The sequence below is a fragment of the Athene noctua genome, chromosome 1 (genome assembly GCF_965140245.1).
Source record: "Athene noctua chromosome 1, bAthNoc1.hap1.1, whole genome shotgun sequence".
NCBI lineage: Eukaryota > Metazoa > Chordata > Aves > Strigiformes > Strigidae > Athene > Athene noctua.
Genome location: NC_134037.1, coordinates 252642472 through 252663610, shown reverse-complemented (window position 1 = coordinate 252663610; position 21139 = coordinate 252642472). Strand labels below are relative to the sequence as shown.

At 42.3% G+C, this 21139-nt stretch overlaps 1 protein-coding gene across 1 annotated transcript in view; it reads right to left on the bottom strand.

Moving 5' to 3' along the window:
• Window positions 1–21139, bottom strand: part of MAML2 (mastermind like transcriptional coactivator 2) — a 219689-nt gene that overhangs the window by 52396 nt on the left and 146154 nt on the right. The window contains exon 2 of the mRNA XM_074916835.1: window positions 19214–20668. Within this exon, the coding sequence (XP_074772936.1) occupies window positions 19214–20668 (1455 nt within the window). The remainder of the gene's footprint in view (window positions 1–19213; window positions 20669–21139) is intronic.

Sequence of the window (21139 nt, the reverse complement as noted above, 5' to 3'; positions counted from 1 at the left end):
TCTATGGGAGTAGAAACAGCCCTGTTCGTGACCATGTTTGAATGCAAGAGATACAGTATAGTATAATTAGAAAAGATTAACACATCACTCAATCCTAAAGGGTCATATAATCATTTAGGACATGGGAACAGTGTCAGTTCCTGATTTAGAGGCCTCAGTTACAGATATGACATACTAGCCATAAAGTAGAAGAAAAAAATTCACAGTGCAATCTATCTTGCTTTCTGAAAACAGCCAGTAGGTTCACAATGAAATGTCCACCACAACACGTAAAATGAATGTTCACCAGATCACACTAGGGTCCAGTGCTTTGGCTGGGCTGCAGTTTCATTTCAGTTATTTGCAACAATACAGCCCAAGGCCACCCCAGTTGCTGTTACAGCAGTACTGAACTAAGGGCAAAAAAGGATTTTTCCCATACCCTACGAGCGAGGTAAGGATTTTTTTCCCTCTCCAAAGACAATGTGGTCAGAGGAATGTTTAGAAGAGCTATACTTTTCTGGCAGATGTACCCTTTCTCCTTCAGATCTCTTAAATTCATAGTTTTCAGCGTAAGATCAGATGCCTGAGAGTCGACAGATTACTTCTGAGGGTCAAAAGGCAACTAAGAAAAGCAAGGTTTCTATTTGCTGTACTGGGTCTGCGGATTTCCTTGAAATAATGTGGGTTCACCAGCTGGAAGAGGTTGAAGAGTAGCGTGCTGAGCAGCCTGTCGGAAAGCCAGAAGCTGGAGGAAAGTCATAGAAAAGAATTTTAGATTTTAAACTTTTGTCCCCCTGAGCAATATCTGCCTTTCCAGGCTAAATGTTAGCAAATGCATCTCTTCACGATGTTCCTTTGCCATGAAATAGGCAAACAGAAACTTCCCTCATTCCTTACATCCAGTCCATAGAAACTGCTGGTGAATCATAAACAAAGTGGGTGGTAAAGGAAAGAAGACAGAAATGCAACAGTCTGCACTGGATCTGCTATCTGTGAGTAATAAGGGCAGTTACGGATAAAAAAAATGTTTATCCCTTGCAGTTACTAAGTGTACCTTTCATCTTGATCACAAAACTTTGGTAATGAGATTATGCCGTTTGGCTGTGAAAAACATCATTTTAGCACGACAGTATCCTCTCCCCAAGGATTTGTGCAAACATTACCTCAAACATCAAACATGCATATTTTAATGATCTGTATTAGTCTGCCTTCTATTAAACTACAGTTCAAAACACAAGTGTTAATGAGTTCTCCCCGTTTCCGATAAAATAAAAATAACTAGGAAAAAAATTACTTTTTGCTGACAGGGGGGTTGAAATGATTTGTGTTTAACAAGTCAAACAAAGCTAGTCTTATTTTTACATTCATTTTTACTGTACAGCTTGGGGGATGAAGCTCAGTGCTGCCATCACTGAAGCCTTCCTGATTTTTCCCTGTAGGGACTGGCCAGTTTGCTGGGCTGTGATGTCTCGTGTGTGCGGGTAGAACTCTGCCCTGTCATAGCACCCTGCAAAGTGTGAGTAGGTTTCAGTGCAATTACTTTGGATTTGCACCCAGGTGTAAACGAGACAAACGCCCAAGCACCAGAAGGATCAAGCAGCAGTTTGGGGCATATTTGCTGGGGTGCAAGGGCAGGGCCACCAGACAGACCCGCCGGCCTCACCCCATGCCTTGTTCGCTGCATCGGCTGGCAAGCGCCGAGCTGCAACTCCTTCCTTACAAACAGGCTGCCAGAAATGCAGGGTCGTTCCTGCTATCTGCTCTGACTGCTCACAGCAGCTTCCTCTGTTCCTTCCAAACTAAGATGCAGTCCCAAGGGGGAGCTGAGGCATCTAATTTTTGGCAAAGAATCTCATTCCCATGAAAGTAAGCACAGCTTTTACACCACCGTTTAATAACATGGCAACATTCTCATGCATTAGACTCATTTCCTTGCTGCCATGACTTGAGAAATAAATATTGCCGTAAAGCAAGCTTCTGGAAAGCGAAGCAGTTTCTCAAGCTTGCCTTTTCCTCGGAGACGATGTTTTAAAAAATACACATACTTTTGTCCACACTGTTTAGTATCATTGCAGACTTTGTACCCTTTCACAGTATACACTAGACAACATCAGCCAGCTTATCTAGAAAGGAAAGGTTTCTGAAAAGCAACTTCAGTTTATGTGAGCAGGACTGAGGCTGCACTCACATTCACTTAGTCCTGGCTGCAACAGAAGTGAGTGTGAAAATGTGAACGGAGTTGTACAACAGCATAGCCCTGGGACAGAAGGCAGTGGGTGTGTGTGCAAAGTTTTGTCCTGTCAAACCTCATGACCAAAAGCAGAAAGAGCTCACATGGATAAAGAAAAAATATTGCAGCAGTCTAACCTGGGCTTAAAAGACTGTGCCCACTGACTGCGCTCCAAGCTGCAGTTTGAAAGCAGCCTAGGAAATACCAGGCTGAGGTGGTTACATAGTCTGTGCCAGCTGCCCATGTCTACTTCTTCTCTCTGCCCGTGTCTACTTCTTCTCTACCTGTGCCAGAACAGGATGGTTTGAGACCAAGCTCTTGATGCTCATTGCTGCTTGTGTAAGGGTCCGGACTGTACTCACAGCCTGGCCCCACAGCTGAGCTCACGCCTGCCTGTACATCACCCTGACAGGGGCTTCCACTGCATCTGCCTTCAGCTCTCCAGAGTGGAATGAGCCATGGCATCATCACCCTCCTGCCACCACCACACATCACACCCCATCTCTTGGGCACCTTCTGGGGGACAGTGTCATTCATTCCCTGGAGGTCCTTGTATCTCCATTGACTGCTGAGGTAATGAGGATTCTAAGTGTAAGAGAGAAGTATAATTTTTAGATAAGTATAGTCCAGTGAGGCAGCTGGGAACCTGAGTGATTAGCAGGTAAAATTTTTCCTCCAGGGCTTTTATATCATATTCCCTGAAATGCAGGAAATGCCAAAAGAGACCTTCACTTGTGGAGATGAAAAAGCACTGCGTTAAGGTTCCTACAGCACCAGACTTTTCTGTCACCATTACAGTGTATTAACAATTTTTAGTGATTTTTATATGTATGGCATATAAAATTAACAAACATAATTTATTACCCTCTCACACTGTAGCTGAATGTTTTACACAGAGGACCTATTCATCACTCTCTAACTAGTGCAAACAAACAGGGTTCCACAGTGTTGATTGATGGATATATCAGGTTTCTTTACTGCTGCTGCTGCTCATACTGCTCTTGAATTAATAACTTGGAGTTTACTTTACACATTGTTGTCTCTTTTTTTAAAGAGCATTTGGAACACCTAAAGCCTGATTCTTATTAACACTAAGTCCCTGTTATACCAAAGTGGCCTGAATATGTAATTAAATTTTTCTTTGATTAAAGGCTCCTTTCTGTGGTCATAATGATATGAAGGGGATCTCAACCCGAATAAGAATCAGACACAAAATTTTCGCTTAGGAACTTGCAATAGCAAGGAGGAGTAAACAAGTTTTGTTGTCACTATTTCCACAGATCAGCCTAGCAATCGGCAGAATTCTTTTGAACATAACGTAAAAAGCAGGCAATAGTGTTATGGGAGCTTTACATACCCTGCTTGAAAGAGAACCTGCAATAATTAGTTTAGAAATCTAATTGCCTTCTTTTTTTTTTTTTTTTTCAAAAAGCTTTTGGAAGTGAGCAAGGCTTGTACCTTGACACTATTGCTCTTGGCTTCTCCATGAAATGCTGTTCCAATTTGGATCAGTTATAAATGGCTGAAAATCACCATTTCCCTTCCATTGCTTGTGTTCCTCAGGACATTTCTGCCACCCTGTGAAAGCGATCATTAAACTTGCCTTGAAGGCAGCAACAGGAGGAGCACATATGCCAGCAGAAACTGCTGGGGGTGCTAAGCTCTCCTAGAGCTGACATGTTTAAAAAAAAACCTTTCCAAGAGGCATGGTTCATGATCGCATCACTGTGCCTGCTCTCACAGTTGGAAAGTTAACAGTAGATCCACTTTCACAAGTCCTGGAGCTGCTGGGTCAAGTCAAGTGAAGACTGGTCATTGGGCAAAAATACTGCTGCAATGAGGGGCTGGTAGGTTAGGTGATCCTAAACTTCATTAGGGAAGATACGACTAAGATGAATTCCCCCAAACTGGGCACCATTTCTGGTGTTCGTATTAATAACCTTTTCTGCTATGATCAAGTAGCATTATTTCTGCAAACAGAACTGTGTGTTACAGTGATCACCTTCAGAGTGACCAAGAGGAGATATTCATATGGACTATAGGAACAGAGCCACTATAGGCTGGGACTGCATTCAATATATGTTTCAGCTTCTGCCATTTAGGCATTTTGAGTGCAACTTTGCATCTACATCATGCTGTGTGGCTACCCTTTATTCTGAATTATTTGCCCAACTCCAGTTTTGAATCCATGCTCACTTTTGGTACCCACAATGTTGGGTAGCAAAGATGCCTATAGAAAATGCTGCCTGCTGTTTAGGTGTAAGATGCCTTCCTCTTGACTGTTTTACTGCTTGATGATTTTAATAGGTGTCTACAACTTTCCTGCTAGGAGAAACAGTGATTAATTCTTCCCTGTTTGCCTTCCCCACATCATTCATGATCTCTATCTGTATCTCCTCTCTCTGTTTTCTGAAAAGTCTCAGATTACTTACAAGGAAGATTTTTCACAGAATCACAGAAGCATCTAGGTTGGAAAGGACCCTGGAGATCATCTAGTCCAACTGTTCGCCTAGCACAGTTCCCACCTACAGCATATCCTTAAGCTCTAAATCGGCCCTATTCCTGAACACCTCCAGGGATGGGGACTCCACCACCTCCCTGGGCAGCCCATTCCAACACCCAACAACCCCTTCTGGAAAGAAATGCTTCCTAATATCTAGTCTGAACTTTCCCTGGCGCAACTTGAGGCCATTCCCTCTTGTCCTGTCGCTTTCTACTAGGCTAAAGAGGCTCAAACCCCTTCCATATGTTGCCTGAGATGGATACGCAGATTGCAGGTGGTGCTTGGGATGCAAACACCTAGTGGTACAGTGGCATTATCCTGTACCTATATGTATATGTGTGTGTGTGTGTGTGTGCGCTCCCCACTTCCACCACAGTGATTCCTACCATTCACTTTGCCCTTTTGAGCAAACTCGGTGAGAGTACTTCGGGTGAATGCAGACCTCATTTTCTTCTCATTCACTACAGGACTTGTAACACTCAGTAACACTCTGAACTGATGGACAAGAAGGGAGATCTGAGTCTGAACAAGGAACAAAAACCTGGTTTTCCCAATCTTTAAGAGCATTGTTTTGAACTTAAAATACTTTTTTACCGTTTATGTAACATAGTAATTATGAACAATATTCTGATTCCCATTTAAATAAGGACAGAGTTGCCCTCTGCATTGCCATATATGAAAAAATATTTGCCTTTTGTGTAAACAGTCATATATAAAGTAGTTGAGATGCAAATTCAGAAACCTTGGTGTGAAATCAATTTCTCCTGTGATCTACATTTGAAAGTGTAGAACTTACCTTGCATCTGTTTGCCATTTTGTGAAGTGTTAAGATGCTACTCTAGTGTACGTGAACTCATTTTTATCACACAGGAGTATAGACACATACAGCCTCCCTCAGCATGGAATGTAAACATCTGAATTTTTAAACTGGTTTAAGATATATATATTTAAATATTAATGAAAATAAATTCTGACTGTTCTTGTTGCTGAGACCTATAAATCTTTAAAAGGAAGTTTCCTGAAAATACTCAATGACATCTGTAGGAATCTTTGCCTATTTGAATTTTTGATGGGGTCTTGCTTGGTCAAAAAAATTTAATTCGAAAAATTTATAAAACCTGCAAAGTTTATGCTAATTCTGAATCCAACACTATTTTGGAGACTACAATTAAAGCTGTAATTATGCATCTAAATAGATGGCTGGTTTTCACAAATACTGATCTACTTCATCTCAACTCAGTCATTTTGTACCAAGACACCTATTTAGATGCATCACATGTATTTCTAATGCTTTAACTTCACCAGCTGCATTAGAAAAAAGTGTTTACCTCACAGTTAAGAGTTTTTAACCTTTACAGAACAGTTAATAGTAACTCACTTCACAGAAGTTTTATGGATGAATTAGTGTGTAGAAAACAATTAGCATATATTACATAATTTCATTACTTCTGCTTCTACCTCAGTGTTCCTACTGATACGTATGCATGAACTTAATTTGGTTTAGTTTTTGCTTGTAGCATTTGCATGGCTAAAATAGCACAAAATCTGGACATTCTACATCTTTTTTGTTCCCCAAATTTTATAGCATAATTCCAGCTCCTGCATTGCTTTGTTGCCACAAAAAGACCAGAGTTGTAAGAAAAATTTGGGAAAAGCACAATAAAGAGTATCCCAAATATTTACCCTGGGGGATGCAAGCGACCGAGAGGCACCTTGAAAACGTTGTTTGAGCGGACACAACAGCCATTCATTCGCTTGCTTCTTGCCTTGAGATAACATACTATGTTGTCCAGATCCATAGGCTCAAATGCAAATATCAAGACAAAGTTATCTAATTAACAGGCTCAGAATTGCCTCTGGTTTTTGTATGTTGTTTTTGTCCGGCTTGGTTTTGCATAGTAGTGCCCATGTTTGAAAGACTGTAATGAAAGTGATTAAAATGATTCATTAACACCGTGCTCGTTTGAGCAAACAGTCCAAACATTTCTATATTCCCTGGTATCAAGCGTGGTGATCTTCACACAAATGTCCAAAGGTCTTTTAGCCTTTTTAATTTTTTCCACAGCTTGACTTTAATTAATGATTCATGTGCAAATTTATATACAATTATTGTACCAACTGACTAGCTTTTGATTTGCTTTGGATTCTTTGGGAGGAAGAGAGGGAAAACATCCTCGGAGCTCATAATGACAGTAAAGTATATATTTAAATGAATGCTACAATTAAATGTTTGTAAGTCTACCTGGTGTCCCTAGCCATGCCATCTACTCCACTTTGCTTAGTAGTGGTCTAGGCAGCTCTCCACTTGGTTCCTTCAAAGAAAGGGCCACATGAGATGACAGCCAGAGGACTATTTTGTTTTTTGCTGTGAAAGAGGAGGAATAGAAAGGATTTCCATTTTTAAAATTAGTGCCTTGCTATCACATATCATCTAGCATTTATCCTAAATTTTATCTTAAAAGCAATTAGACTTTTGACCACCAGCACTCTCCTTGGGAAAGCCAAACAATTTTTCCAATGTGCTGCAATTTCCAACCTAAATTTACTTATGGCCAATTTCAAAGGTGGCTACTAGGTGCACTGGTTGGAAAACTTGTCAAAAGAAAAACAGGGGTGGATATGTTAAAGCTATATGGTTTTGGACGGATATTCTCTAGATCTGCATAAATGATTTGGCTATGGACACATAAGTCCCATTCTGAATCTTTAGAAAGCTCAGGCTTAATCGGGAGACGAACGACTGTATCTCCAGAAACCAAATTTCATTAGTATTTTCAGGTGGTGAGTCCAATGCTCCAGAAAGCATGTCAGGAGGATTAATATCTGAAGATATATGTTTTATTCAAGTATATATATGACTATGGAAAACCCTTCTGAAGAATTGCTCCAACATTTCCCAGGGCCCCAGAGCTTGTCCCACAGAGAAGTGCTGCTTCTGCAAAAGGCTGCCCTTGATAGCACTTTGAATCCGAAACAAGATTTTGACAACACAGCTGTACTTAGCCCATGAAGTAGATTTCATGTTTACCAAAGAGGCCTGTAATTTGTGGATCAAGAGTTATTTACTTCTTTTAAAAATAAAATTCAGCAGTGAAAACCCTACAGGAAGAAAAGAAGATGCCAAAATCAAGGACTGTGGCACATTTCGGTCTCCTGCATCAGTGTGATGGAGACTGCTGCTTTCTCGCTGTGTTCAGCAGCCCACGTGGCTGTGAGATGTTTCTCCATGGTGTGTCAGCTCCCCAGGGTTGGGTCCTGAAGAGGAACCAGGGCTGAGAATGGACAGTTACTGGGATGGAAGTATGAAAGGAAGTGTGGGATTACAAGTAATAATAGGGATGAGGGGAAGACAGTAAAGGAGGACTTTGTACCCTCCTTGTGCCACAAGGTTGGCATTACACAACAGGCCAAAACAAAAGGAATTTGGGTTTCAAGTACCTCTGACATTTTTTAGGAAACCTTAATCAAAGATCAAAAAGCCAGTCTGTATACTCTTGGTAGGAACATATTAGTGAAACAAGTGAGCTGATCATGCAAACAACTTGTTGAGTAGAAAGCACACAAAGTGGAGAAAGTCAGGTAAAGTACAACAGCTATGACTGGAAATGAGACACCCAGGTTGTTCTGGATTTGCTCTGGTTCAGCTGATGCAGCAGATGAACAGTTAATGCAGGCATTACAGAACAAATGCAACAATCAGAAAACAACAGGAAAAGGCCATCACTTGCCATCATGTGAGCAAAACTACTGCACTGAATGTCCTCCCTGCTGGGAAGTGGCAACACCAGATAAAAGCAAGAGGAAAAAAGAAATATTTTGGAAAAAAACCTCTCCCTGCTCCAAGCCTGTTTCTTCCTGCTGGAAAGTTTTGAAGTCCAGTTATTACTGTTTAGCCAGGTTTGTTCATGGGAAAAACAGGGGATGATGGGGCTGAAGAAAGGCTCAATTTTCAGCTTGTGAAATGCTCATGAGACCCACTTTAGTGTCTGTGGATCCTACGTGTAACAAGGCCCATGGACTCCGCTATAGGGAGAAAACACTGGAGACAGGCAGGTTCATGCTTGGCATGCTGCAGAAAGGGTTAAGAGTGGTCAGTTCATCACTCTTCTGTGTGGTGCCTTGGAAGTTTTCACAACACCAGATGTGCGAAAAAAAGAAGAAAGAAAGCAAAGCGAACACTAGTAGACATCCTGGTGCCCTGGAAGCAGTTAAATTAACACCCAGCAGGGACAAATTTGCAGCTTTGGGAACAAGCTTAAAGTTAGTCTGTTTTCATTACTGGAGTGAATTTGCAAGTGTATGACAGTGAAGTATAGCCTGGGAAGTAGCAGGCAGTTTTGGATTAAGGATGGATAGCCAGAACTCACTCCCACCCTCCCTCCTCCCACTGTTTTTCACTTAGGCTGTGAAGCTCCCAATACTTTTGCTAATGCCTATGTCTTCCCATGTAGTTTACCAGTTCCAGTAGGAAAAAAAAAAAAAAAAAAGCCATTCTTTTCTTTTTTTTCCATTCTAGCTGAAACCAGACAAGACTGGAGTCACCCCAGCAAAGCCTGCTTTAGCTAGGATTGCAGATTACAGTCATTCGGAGAAATCTAGTTCTGCAATGGATAGAGTTGGATGCTTTTCTAACCAGAACCAAAGCACTAAATCCTTTAGTCATTCATCACTCACTTGGAGCCAGGCTGTAGCCCGGCTTGCAACCACTGCAAATTATAGAAAGGACTGGAAAAAAGACTCTGAGAGTACATCTAACCCATCTTCACAGAATTACAGAAAGCTCTGTGTCTCTCTCCCTCTTACAGGTTAGAGAACAAACTGTCTCCACAGAAATGTCACCTTTCTTTATTTTCACACCTCAGTCATTTCAAGTGTCTTGGTATCAGTCAGTCATAGGGAACTTTTCAACCAAGGTGGACTACACAACTTCTTATGAAGGCCTGAGAGGACCATTCAATCTCCATCATTCTTCCTCATGTGCACCTTTTGCAGGGCAGGAAGAAAATTTGAACCCTGGAACAGGCTTCCTAGAGAGAAGGTTGATGTCCCAAGCCTGTCAGTGTTTAAGAGGCTTTTGGATAATGCCCTGAATAACATACTTTTAACTTTTGGTCAGCCCTGAAGTGGTCAGGCAGTTGGAATAGATGATGACTGTAGATCCCTTCCAATGGAAATTTCTATTCTATTCTATTCTATTCTATTCTATTCTATTCTATTCTATTCTATTCTATTCTAAACATGTTGGTTATTCAATGGCTACACTTGCAGCTGGGGATGGTAGAGAGCTGTAGGGTCCCCTGAAGGAAGAAAAGCAGAGAATGGAATGTATTCATTTTTATCCAGTGGGACTGATGGAGACTGTTGAGATGAATAGCACAGCCTAAAATATGTAGCGTGTCCTTTCAGATGGCAGTTTGAAAGGCTCGGATTGAGGCAGGTCTACAGAGCTCTATTTCCTGCCCTGTCCTGAAGACTTCCTGCAGATGTTTTGTGAACAACTGGCCAACAAGCCCCTTATGCCCTTTCACTTATTACTGGCACTGGATACAGAAACAGTTATTTTTAAAGTGTTATCAGTATGCTACTCTTCCCTTTGCAAAGGCCGCAGGTGCTTGTCCCCTGTGCATCACTATCTCCTGTTCTGCCCCATTCCCCCTATGCTATTTCCCACCCTCTGATGCCCTGTCCTCCTCTGCCTGCAACCAGACTCTCTCTCAGCTTCCTCCTCCTGAGTTCTGAGTCCTCCTCCCTCATTCCCCTTCACCCAAACCCAATTTACACTCTGTATTACTGCCTTCCAGGCTTCTTCCTACCCTCAGACTCTCACCTTTCCTGCACTTTACTCCTTCCCCACCACCTCTCCCAGTCTCTCGTCTGCAACATCACATTTGTCTTACTCTGGATCCAGTCCTACCTGTCCGTTTCTTTCCCTTGCACTAAACTTTTTGCTCCCTGACTCTCTCCTGCCCTTGGTTCCTGTCCTTCCACACCCAGACACCCTCTTGCAGTCAGTTGCCCACCTTCCACTCCCTCTCTGGCCACCCCCATAGCTGAGGTTCCCCAGCACCAGCCACCTGAGTTGTTTAACAACTTGCTGCTGCTGACAGGAGTGATCCCATCTCCACTGCTTGCCTCCAGCTTCATGCTCCTGCCACTACCCTTGTGCCAGTGGTGGCTTTGTCTGACCCCAGAAGTTGCAGTCACTAAAAGAGGAGAAAGGCAACAGAGAGAGGAAAAGGATAGTTTTCTGCCAGTTCTGTGAGAGCACAGACAAGTGCCAGTGCTGGTGGCAGAGGAAGGAGTGGACACAGGGCTGGGGTGGGAGGGGACTCCTTGCCCCTAGCCTTTAAATCAGCTCTGCCATCCTGTGACACCTAAGAGTGCCCAAAACCCCTTCCTCCTCTTCCTTTGACATAGTGACACGCAATTCAATGCACCGCAGTTCCAGTCTGTGCTTGTCCTGCAGGCAGAGCAGCACAGCTGGGCTCACGGACACTGGGAGTCTTCTGCAGTGATGTTATGCCCCATGTATATGTCTGGCTTAGGTACTCTGAACTGTGCTTTCCTCACTGGTTACATAGGAAACTTAAGGGATTAACATTAAATAGGGATAACTGGTAAGATAGAGAGGGATAAATATCCCTCCTTTTACCAGATTTCTGCATTTTCTACTGATTCACAATATGATGTGGCCCTCACATAAATCCTCTCCTCTTCCTATGAAATTGGAGAATCATTCAACACCCATGTTTCCACAACTATGTCAAGGCTAATTATTACTATTAAAAGACTCTATGAAAGGTGTTTGGCTTTTCAGAGGGACCAACTGCTTCAGGCACTCTGTTCCCCTCCAAATTCCAGCTGGGGCTTGACAAAGCAGAGCCTCGTCAGAGGGGACAGAGAAGTGGGGACCATTTTTGAAGAGATGACACAAGCTCAACATGACTGGCCTGTTGGTGTGAGGCTGCCCTCAGGACTCCACTCCTTCCCCATGGACAAGGTGGCAAGCAGTATCTCAGGCATAGCGTGGGCATGTCCACCCATGTGTCTCAAAAGTTGCAAGAGTTGGAGTTGGCAAGCTGCTGGGTGCACCTCGATGAGCTATTTACTATCAATCTATAGGTACAAAGGGAAAAAGAGGCATCAAGCACTGTTGTGACTGCTCCAGAGGTGTCCTATGGGGGACTGTGCTGGCTGTGAAGGCTCAGAGCTGTGGATGCTGGGTCTACAGAGAAGACTCTCAGACCAAGGGGCAAGGGACAGTGAGGTCAAGATGAGCAGATGCAAGTTGATAGGTTCAGGTGCTATCCTGGGACACAAGGATAGTGGCTCTGAGACTGACACTGGGTCTGGTTCAACTCCAGACTCTGTCAGAGGATTCCTCTGTGACAGTAAATGTATCCTTATCCAAGAACCCCAGTGGATTGATTGTCATGTCTTTGAATGAGACCTTCCTTCTCTCTTTCCCAAAATACATAATATATAAAATATACAGTAACATTTCCTTCTTCTCAAGGTTTGGCTGGCTTGCTTATTTAGATTATAAATTCTTCAGGGCAAAAGCTGTCTCTTCCACTGTGTGTGTACATTACCAGAAACAGGCATACAGCAAATGAAGCAGGCAGATGGTTCTGGAATAGTTCTGTTGGAGCATCTGGCTGATTTTCTGGATCACAATCACATACAAATGGTATATTCACCCGTGAAAATTCACATTAAACGAGCATTACTAGGTCTATTGCTGTCTTAACGACAGTCATCTGTGGCCTGGGGCAGGTCTCTACCATAAAAACACCAGCAGTAAAAGTGGCTGAGTGGAGGAATAAATATTTGCCATTAAAATATTCTTTCATTTTGAACCCCTAGAGAGACAAATTACTGGGACTTGCTCTTGAGGACTTTGGGGAATTAAAATAATAGGAAGACTCTAGGGAGAGAAATGGGAGCTGGGGCTTGTTAAAATTTTTTTGTTCTTTGGCTTCTTGAGGTATTCATAAATTGCCTACAAACAAGCGAAAACTTACAGGAAAAGGTTTTTCACCATGCCAGCTCCAAATGGCTGTGGAATTATATTGTTTTTCCAGGCTGCCCTTCCAAAATCCCTGCAGGAAGTTGACTCAGGGCTTGACTCTGGACTCAGATGCACACACAGCAATAGCAGAAATCCTCACTTCAACCAGGTAAGAAGCCCTTACAGACATCCCAGCTTTACTGATGAGATCGCAGGTCAAGACAGACTAACTTGCTTAGTAGCAGAGAACCAGACCTGAAACATCCCTGACCCCTTTCCTCCTGGTCAGCATTGTATCTTCACAGTTCCTTATCCCAGTCTTGTCCAGTTACACCTCCTTTCCTGTTAATCTAATAAGCACAAACTCATGTCCTTTCTTTCAGGATGGTTCCCTACTTTACACCACCACCCCAGGTCTGTAAACTGTAATCTCAGCCACCAGCACTGTGGATCTACTCACCTGCCCTTTCCTCCTTGCAGTCACCATCATCTTTCTCTTATGGACACGCCAGGTACCTTGGCTGTCCCTCTGCTTTCCTACCCTAGCCCATGTCTTCCAGGTGGCAGTAGAGTAAAACCAGAGGACTGAAGCAGCTAGCACACTGACTGTGCCTTCTGTCTCTAACAGCATTTTTTTTCCTCATGGCCAAGACAATTGACTGGCTCATGAAGTTCCTCCTGGATCACTGCAGTCCTCAAATCAACATCACTTAAACATGCAGGTGAGTAGAAACTGATATCCTTCAAATTCCTTCTGTAAAAGTCATATTTTCTTTGATTCTTACAGAAACCAGATTAACACTGTCCCTTTGAGACAGGTGCCATTTTTCATCTGAGTTCATACAGTTCTTCACAGAATGACATTTTGCCCTATCAGTGGACCTTCCAGACACTTTCACAATGCTAATAAATAATAAATAAGACTTCAAGTGTGCTGACATTAGTAAAGAACTCATCCAGGCAAGTGCAATGATGGTTTTTATTGGTACATTCATGGAAGTACCTTCAAAAAGTAGTCCAAATGACACAACAGGGACTATCTCAGCTACTTCCCAAATCCCCAAACCCAGGAGCACTTGACCTATTTGGCTAATATTCTACTATTCTACCAGTGTAAATACCTTACACAAAGAGTTCAAGAAGCCTTACGGAACTGGTGGTGTCTCTGCCTTTGGATTACAATGTTCTCAGGGACTGAATGTCCACAGTGTGATTGTTTATGTATTTCATTCAGCAAACTGAGCATTAATGATTTAAGACACTACCAAGACAACTGTCCACCATGACAATACAGGAAGTTAGGACATTTTGTCTCTGGTTTCGTGTTTATAAATCAGCTATGACCCTGCAGGCGATGGTGGTTATTGGGATATACTCAAATTTTTATCCAGAATATTTAATTCAGAAGCCCTTGTAGGAAGGAATGCGACCAAAATGGAGCTATCAAGTAAAGCTGTCATCCAAATATTATTTTTATAGCGAGCACTGAATGAAAGGTCACATTGTTATTTTCTTACACTATGGAACAGTTTCTATTATTGCAGATTCCAAAAGCCTGGAATCGTTGTTATTTATGATCTAAGTCAAATTTAAGTCCTGGTTCGTACCAATTACCACAAGCAACTCTAGGTTTTCTCTCTTCATTTCACAAATATTTGAAAAATAATTCCTTCACACTTGAAAACAAAGAGGTTGCCTCACCAAAATGTGCTCTTCTTTTCTTCTTTAGTGGTAAACACAAAGGTCTAGGAAAATATTGTTTTGATATGAAGCATCCAAGGAAGTCACACTTTCTTTGAGAAATTTTGGAGGCTAAATTAGAGGTGTATGTTATTGCTCAGCAGTGAATGATAACAAGAGTTTTTATATCTGCACTTTCAAAAAAAGCCATCAATCTTTTGCTCCTGGTGCTTCTTCCTCACATAGCTCTCTAATATTCTGTCAGTTTAACATACACTTCTTATTAAATCCATATGGTACACATGCTTTAACAACAAAGGTAGAAGGCCATATCCTGCTGCTTACTATGCTGCTGTAGGTCCAATTATGCTCTCCTGAAAACAAACTAAATTACCCTGTGTTTACACTGGAGAAAATGAGAGGACAATCTGTCTCAGCATCTCTGCAGAACTGCCAGGTTAGTTGAAATACCATATCTATCTCTTGGAGATATATTAGAGTGATGAATATATATCAATTAAACACTGATTTTCTGGGCATTTGAAGGGCTGATATAATGAATGGGGGCCTGCAAGGAGGGGTCACCTCAGCTCCTATAGCTCCTCTGAGCACAAGCTCCTCACTGGTGGCACATCCCTTGGTGCAGTGCTGCACTGTGGTCCTTCCCCAGGCAAATGCAGCTATGCTGTGTCCCTGGGTTACAGAGCACCTGAGAGGCCATCGGCCACATGCTGCAAAATACAAAGCCTTCCTGTGGGAGGGCAGGAGGCAAGAGGCACATATGGGACACTCATGCTTGGAGCAGGTACTGGAGAAAGGACTGCTCAGTATTCCATAGGAAGGGAGACTGGTTGGATTTAAAAGGAGCCTGTTAAGATCTGATGAAGAAAATGATCTAAGACATGCCCCAATTAGGGCAAGTAAGGGCAAAAGAAGTCCCAAACTGCAACAAATCACACCACATTCCTGGGTTCTTATAAAAAGAAAAAATAGAGAAAAGAAAAAAAGAAGATGACCCCATCCTCAAAGCGATTATAAAGGAGCAGAGATGACAAGGCCCTAATCTGTGCACAAGGAAACACTGTTGTGGGTTGTAGCTTACATAGACAACACCAGTGCTTCCAAAGCACTGACTGTTTGTGTGAAGCAGGGGCTGAAACTCTCAGGATCCCTTGTGTTATCCTTGGTCCCAAAGCCAAGACTGAATAGGGCACATGACCACATGTAGCAGATAGAGTGGCCTTGCTCCACTGAGGTTCCCATTCTCATGAGCTTGGCCTTCTTTCCTCCCCTCGAGTGAATAAAGTTGAATAAAAAAATTTAGATAAAAAATCAACTTGAAACCTCTGAGTTCAATTTGTGTTTAGGTCAAAACCAGAAGGGGATGAATAATTTTTTAATTTTTTTTTTTTTTTTTTTTACTTCTTTACGTAAGACTAGTGGATTTTGTTGAATAAGTTTTACGGCTGATCAAAAATTTTGAAAATATGTGTGAAATTTCTTAGAGTAGTTAAAAACATCAAGTTTTTTGTTCAGAGACCTTAAGTTGAACTTCAGAAGCATCTTTCACTGACTAGACTACATTTCTTCACAATGGGCAAGTTAGACTTCAAACTTCTACCCAAGTCCAGTTATAGATTTTCCCCGTATCAGCCCAGGTTCTGTATTGCAAACCTGATTAAACCTGTGCAGAATTTGCGTGGCTTCTAATTATTCCCTAAAGAAAGAGAGTGTTGCATTTCTAAGAGTTTTTTCATGACTGTGCATATGTTGCATCCTGATAGACAATGGAAAGGTGAATCTTCCCCACAAAAATGGAGAATAAAACAAAGAAGAAAACAAACCCTTCATTCAGACCAACCTTCCAGGAAACCAAGATAATTTCCATTTTTATGACTTTTCCCTAGAGGCAAAAGACATCTAATTAGCAAATCCCACTATAAGTTTGCTCCAGTTTGACACAAAGTTAATGTGACAAGCAGAGAAATTATAAACCTTACATTTCCAGTTAGGCAGCTTGGGCTGATAAAGCCAAGTTCAAATAATTTTTGGGCATCTTAATGCTTGGGGAGTAAAAATCCAGAGAGTGAGCTGGTTCAGCTAAAAATGTGAATTTATAGTGTTCCAGTCAGTGTTATCTGATGGCAAAGTCACAGCAACCCTTTATGAATGTGCACTCACATTTCCATCAGCAAAGCATTCCAGACAGTTTTGAGATTGTCCTTACAGTCCAAAATTATAATGCTATCAGGAGGAGTTGAATGATGCCAAGCAGAATCAACCCTTGATTCTTCATGAAGAACTAAGGCATGAGTAAAATAAATATTAATCATGAAGTTAATTAGTAAATTATGGTAATTAATCATGCATTACTGTTAATGATGTGTAGGAATCCTCAGAAGTGGGAGACAATCTTCTAGGAAAGAAGACTGTGCAGCCTAAATGAGGTGATGTCCCCATTGCTAAAATCAGTGGGGGTTGACCCACAAGGTTGCTTTGACCTTTGTTCTCTTTATTAGAAGATAATACTAGCGGTGTCACCTCCCACTCTGATTTAATATTCAGACTAGACTCATGAGGAAAGCAAACCCTGACTGAGGGTTTGGTGGGCTCTTGCAGCTCTGCAGACAGTTGCTAAAGGAAACCACGGAACTCATAAAGACAGCCAAGTGAACAGTTATATTCAAACCTTTCCGAAACTCTGCTATTTATGGATCAATTGTATTTCTACGTATCATTCCAGCAGCTACAGAATGCTCTACTGAGAAAGCCCTACCTGGTTTTCTGAACTTCATCAGAGCTTTGGAACAACTGCTAAGGATCTCTAAAAGAAGCCAGTTATCTCCCTAGAGCATAGAAAAAACAGCATTCTTGCTGCAAAAGCCCTGTAATCTGTGTCTACAAAGCTTCTATGCCTCTCCATTGTGCTGTGGGTCAGGTAGCCACATCCTGCAGACATAACTGTGGTCAGATGACAAGAAACTTTGGAAAGCTACTTGCAGAAGTCTGCAGTGATAGGTAAAACTCTGTCCTTGGTGTAATATCTAAAGTTTGGCACTCAGCAAAGTTCATTTAGGACAAGTTTCCTAGGCCAAAAGATCTTGTGGCTGCACAGGTGAGAGATCCCACTACTCATGATAAATCTTGCAAGTACTACCGTGGCCAAGTTGCCAAGTACCATCTTGTTGGCTTGGCTCCCTGAGCAGCACAAGAGGACACAGAGCAAGGAGCTAACATTGCCTCACGCAGAGTTACTCTCAGTGCTTTTATTCGTTTCCAGAATGTGACCTTGCATATTTTTTTCAGAAAAATAGTGTTTGCAAAAGTCCTGCCTGTCTCCCTTGTGCTGACAGATTGCTGGAAGCTTCATCATGGCTGAATGAAGGAACTGTTAAAATTCATCTGCCTGCCAGTCTATTAAGAGAATGGGGAAATGTGCATAAGAAGAGAGCACACAGTGGCCCAACAAGGAGAGGAACAGCCAGCAGACACCTCCTGTAAAACAACAAAGCTGTGCTGGCTTCCTGCCAATGCTCATTCTCAGGCATCTTCCAACAAAGCAATGTCTCCCCACCCAAAACTGCCCATAGGTTTCACCTGGTACTTCTTGCCAAGGGATTTTCTTGGAGAAAGTCACGGTTAGTTGGTCAGGGAATTTCAAAGAGTTAAAAGGAGAAAGGTGTGCATGCATACAACTTATTTACTTTTTTTTTTTTTTTAAACATTAGATTGATCACCCAAACGGTTAGAGGCAGAAACTCCAGTTCGGAATGATTCATTCACAGTGCTTCTTCTCTGGGACTTTGTGGAAGACTTAGGCTTTCACCTTTCAGTAGTTTCTTATAGCTCTTTTTCATATCCACAGATGATTTCCACACTTATATTGCCATTCCATACTTTCAAATGTATTGACCCCAAGTCCCACCAAAACTACTCAGAGTGGCTTAAACATCTCAAGGTCAGATATGTTTTGCTTGTTTTGCACCTGGTTTCCAGTTTCTGGGGTACACTGAGGTTGCATATTCAAACTTTGATTGGCAGGTCTGAAACTTGGGATACTGGTGCACAGTGACTAACTGAGCTATAACAACTGATTTTGTCAGAGAGCTGTCTCATGGTAACACAGTGGGAGCTGGCCATGTGGTATATAATTGTAGACATATCTGTGGCAACCTTCACCTTCATATCTAAGCACGTATTTTATCCACAGAATATTCCCAGAAGTGTGATGGGTGTTTATAAAGCTCACAGATAACTCTTAGTTTTTCTTTGCCAAACAGATAACAAATGTGCAAACAGTATTTTTGTCATGTCAGTCAAAAGATATCTAAAACCAGAATTTCCTAACCCTGCCTCCCTAAGGAAAACGATGGCATAAAAATTAACGTTGTAAAATACATTATCTAAGATAACATAGGAATTCATTAAAATTTTGCTATTCAAAAGAGCCTAAATTTTTGTAAGCTAGAAAACTTAGATAGGGGTCCAAAATAAGCTTGCATCTGCCCTACTTTCTCACCTTTCTGACAAGTATCTACATAATATATAGCAGTCACATATTCACTCCATTGCATTAAGAAAAAAGTGTTATGAGCATGTCTTTCTTTAAATTCTTAAAAATGTACATCCATGATATACCTGAGTAGGTGCTAAACATGCCAGCACCAGCTCTGCAGAAGTATGTGCTGAGACGGTCATTATCTGACACCAATACACATCTCCGGGAGGAATGAGGCCAGGTTGGAAAAGCCTTTTTACTAGTCAGACCAGAATGACTCTGTAACAAATAAGGAGGAATTAGCCTTACCTGTCTATGCTGCTGAGAGACTGGATACTGCAAACCTGAGATTTGCTGGCCTTGCTGCATTTTCTGAAGCATCATTTTTTGCTGCATTGCTAGGGGTACATTGGGTGGCCTTTGAAGAGACTGGTTCGGGAGAGGCTGAGCAGGTTGCGGCTGCGGCTGTTGTTGCTGTTGCTGTTGCTGTTGCACCGGGGCTGAACCCTGTGCCTGCTGTGTGTAGTGCAGAAGGGCAGGCTTGTTTTGGGAACCCAAAACTGAAGGCATCTGCTGGTTTGTTTGCTCTGAGTTAAAGTGAAACAAAGGCTTTGTGTTGCCATGATGCTGCTCTAGTGGTGTCTGAGCACTGTTGATAAAGTTTCTGTTGAGGTCCTGAGGCTTCTGTTGCATGATTATGTCCATGGCATTGCTCTGGGGAGTGGTTGGTTTATAAACATAGTTGTTCATCCCTTTTGACTGGTTTCCATTTACTGGTACCCCAAGCATGGCTGAGCTTTGTGGGCTGAACTGCTGCTGGCGAAAAGAAGGACTGGGGATTTTCTCTTGCACGAAAGGTCCAGGGGAAGGTCCTGATGGAGACAGAGTGGACCAGTTGGCTGTCTGGTTCTGCTGCTGCTGTTGCTGCTGAATCAAGGCATGCTGCTGCCGGTTGGCTGCGATCTGTTTGAGCTGCTGTGCATGAGACACCTCCTGCCAGTTAGGCAATGGCCGACTGGATGCAGAAGAAACCTGCGATACCTGTGTTTGACTCTGAGGCACCGAAGGGATGGGTGAAGAGGTGGACATGGCAGTGGTGGCCATAGTGAAGGCTGGACCTGTAGAAGAAGGCCTCATCTGTGGGGAGCCCACAGGAGCCTGATTCATGCCTGGTGCATATTCACTTTTTATCACCATCTTGTCCATCTGCAGAGATCTCACAGGGCCTCTCTGGCTCTGCTGCCCAAGGTCAATGTTGAATGGCTCATCTTGTTTTATTGTGGCATTTATCATATTCTCTAGCTCAAGATCACTCATTGGTGGCACTGATATGTTTGTCAGTTCATTAAACAGTTCCTGAAGCTCCAGATCCATCATTTGTTCCCACGAGTCTTCCCCATATCTGTTAGGGAACATGTTCTCATGGGATATCTGGCCATCTAAGTGTTTGCTGCAGGACATGGTTTCTCCTGGTTCTTTCTTTACCTCTTTCAAAGTCATATTAAACATGCCATTCCCACTAGCATGTGTGTTGTTTGCTAGGTTGCTGGCCTTTCTTTGTGATCCTTGCCCCACAGACATAGTTCCTGACATTGACTGGCTTTGGCAATTGTTAACATGTTGTCCACCTTGTCCCACTGACATATTATCACCCACTCTTATCCTCTTAATGTCAAGGAAAGAGCTCTCTGAAACACCATTGGGTCTCTTGTTGCTGACAGGAGACAGATTTACAACCAATTTTCTCTTCAAGGAGCCTTGGAGCTGAAAGAAGCAGACACACAAAAAAATTATCATTAGATGACACTGAAGAAACAATCTGTAGTCTATTTGCTAGAAGGATCTTGAAAGGCAACAGGCAAGTAAGCATTGCTTAGTACAGAAAGATACTCTGGGCTTTCTCAGTCAGTGAAACTAGGCAGAACTGTAGGAAAATATGTTGTGAGACATCTCCCTGACACCACCACCCCTGTCCTTGTAGCCACCAGCATTTTTCAAGCACTGCTGCCTCCTGTTGATCACAGACCCCCGTACTCCATGGGCATGAGTGCAGGGAGGTGGCCATATCTGCCCTAGAGTTTCTCCCATCTAACTGTGACAGTCAGATCTAAAGTATTTTTAGATAGCAGAGACTAATGCAGTAATGAAATTTGTCCTTGTGCCTATTCAGTGCGTAAAGATTTCACTCTCATGATTTTGGTATATGATCCAAAAGAACATTTTTGACTGCTGTAG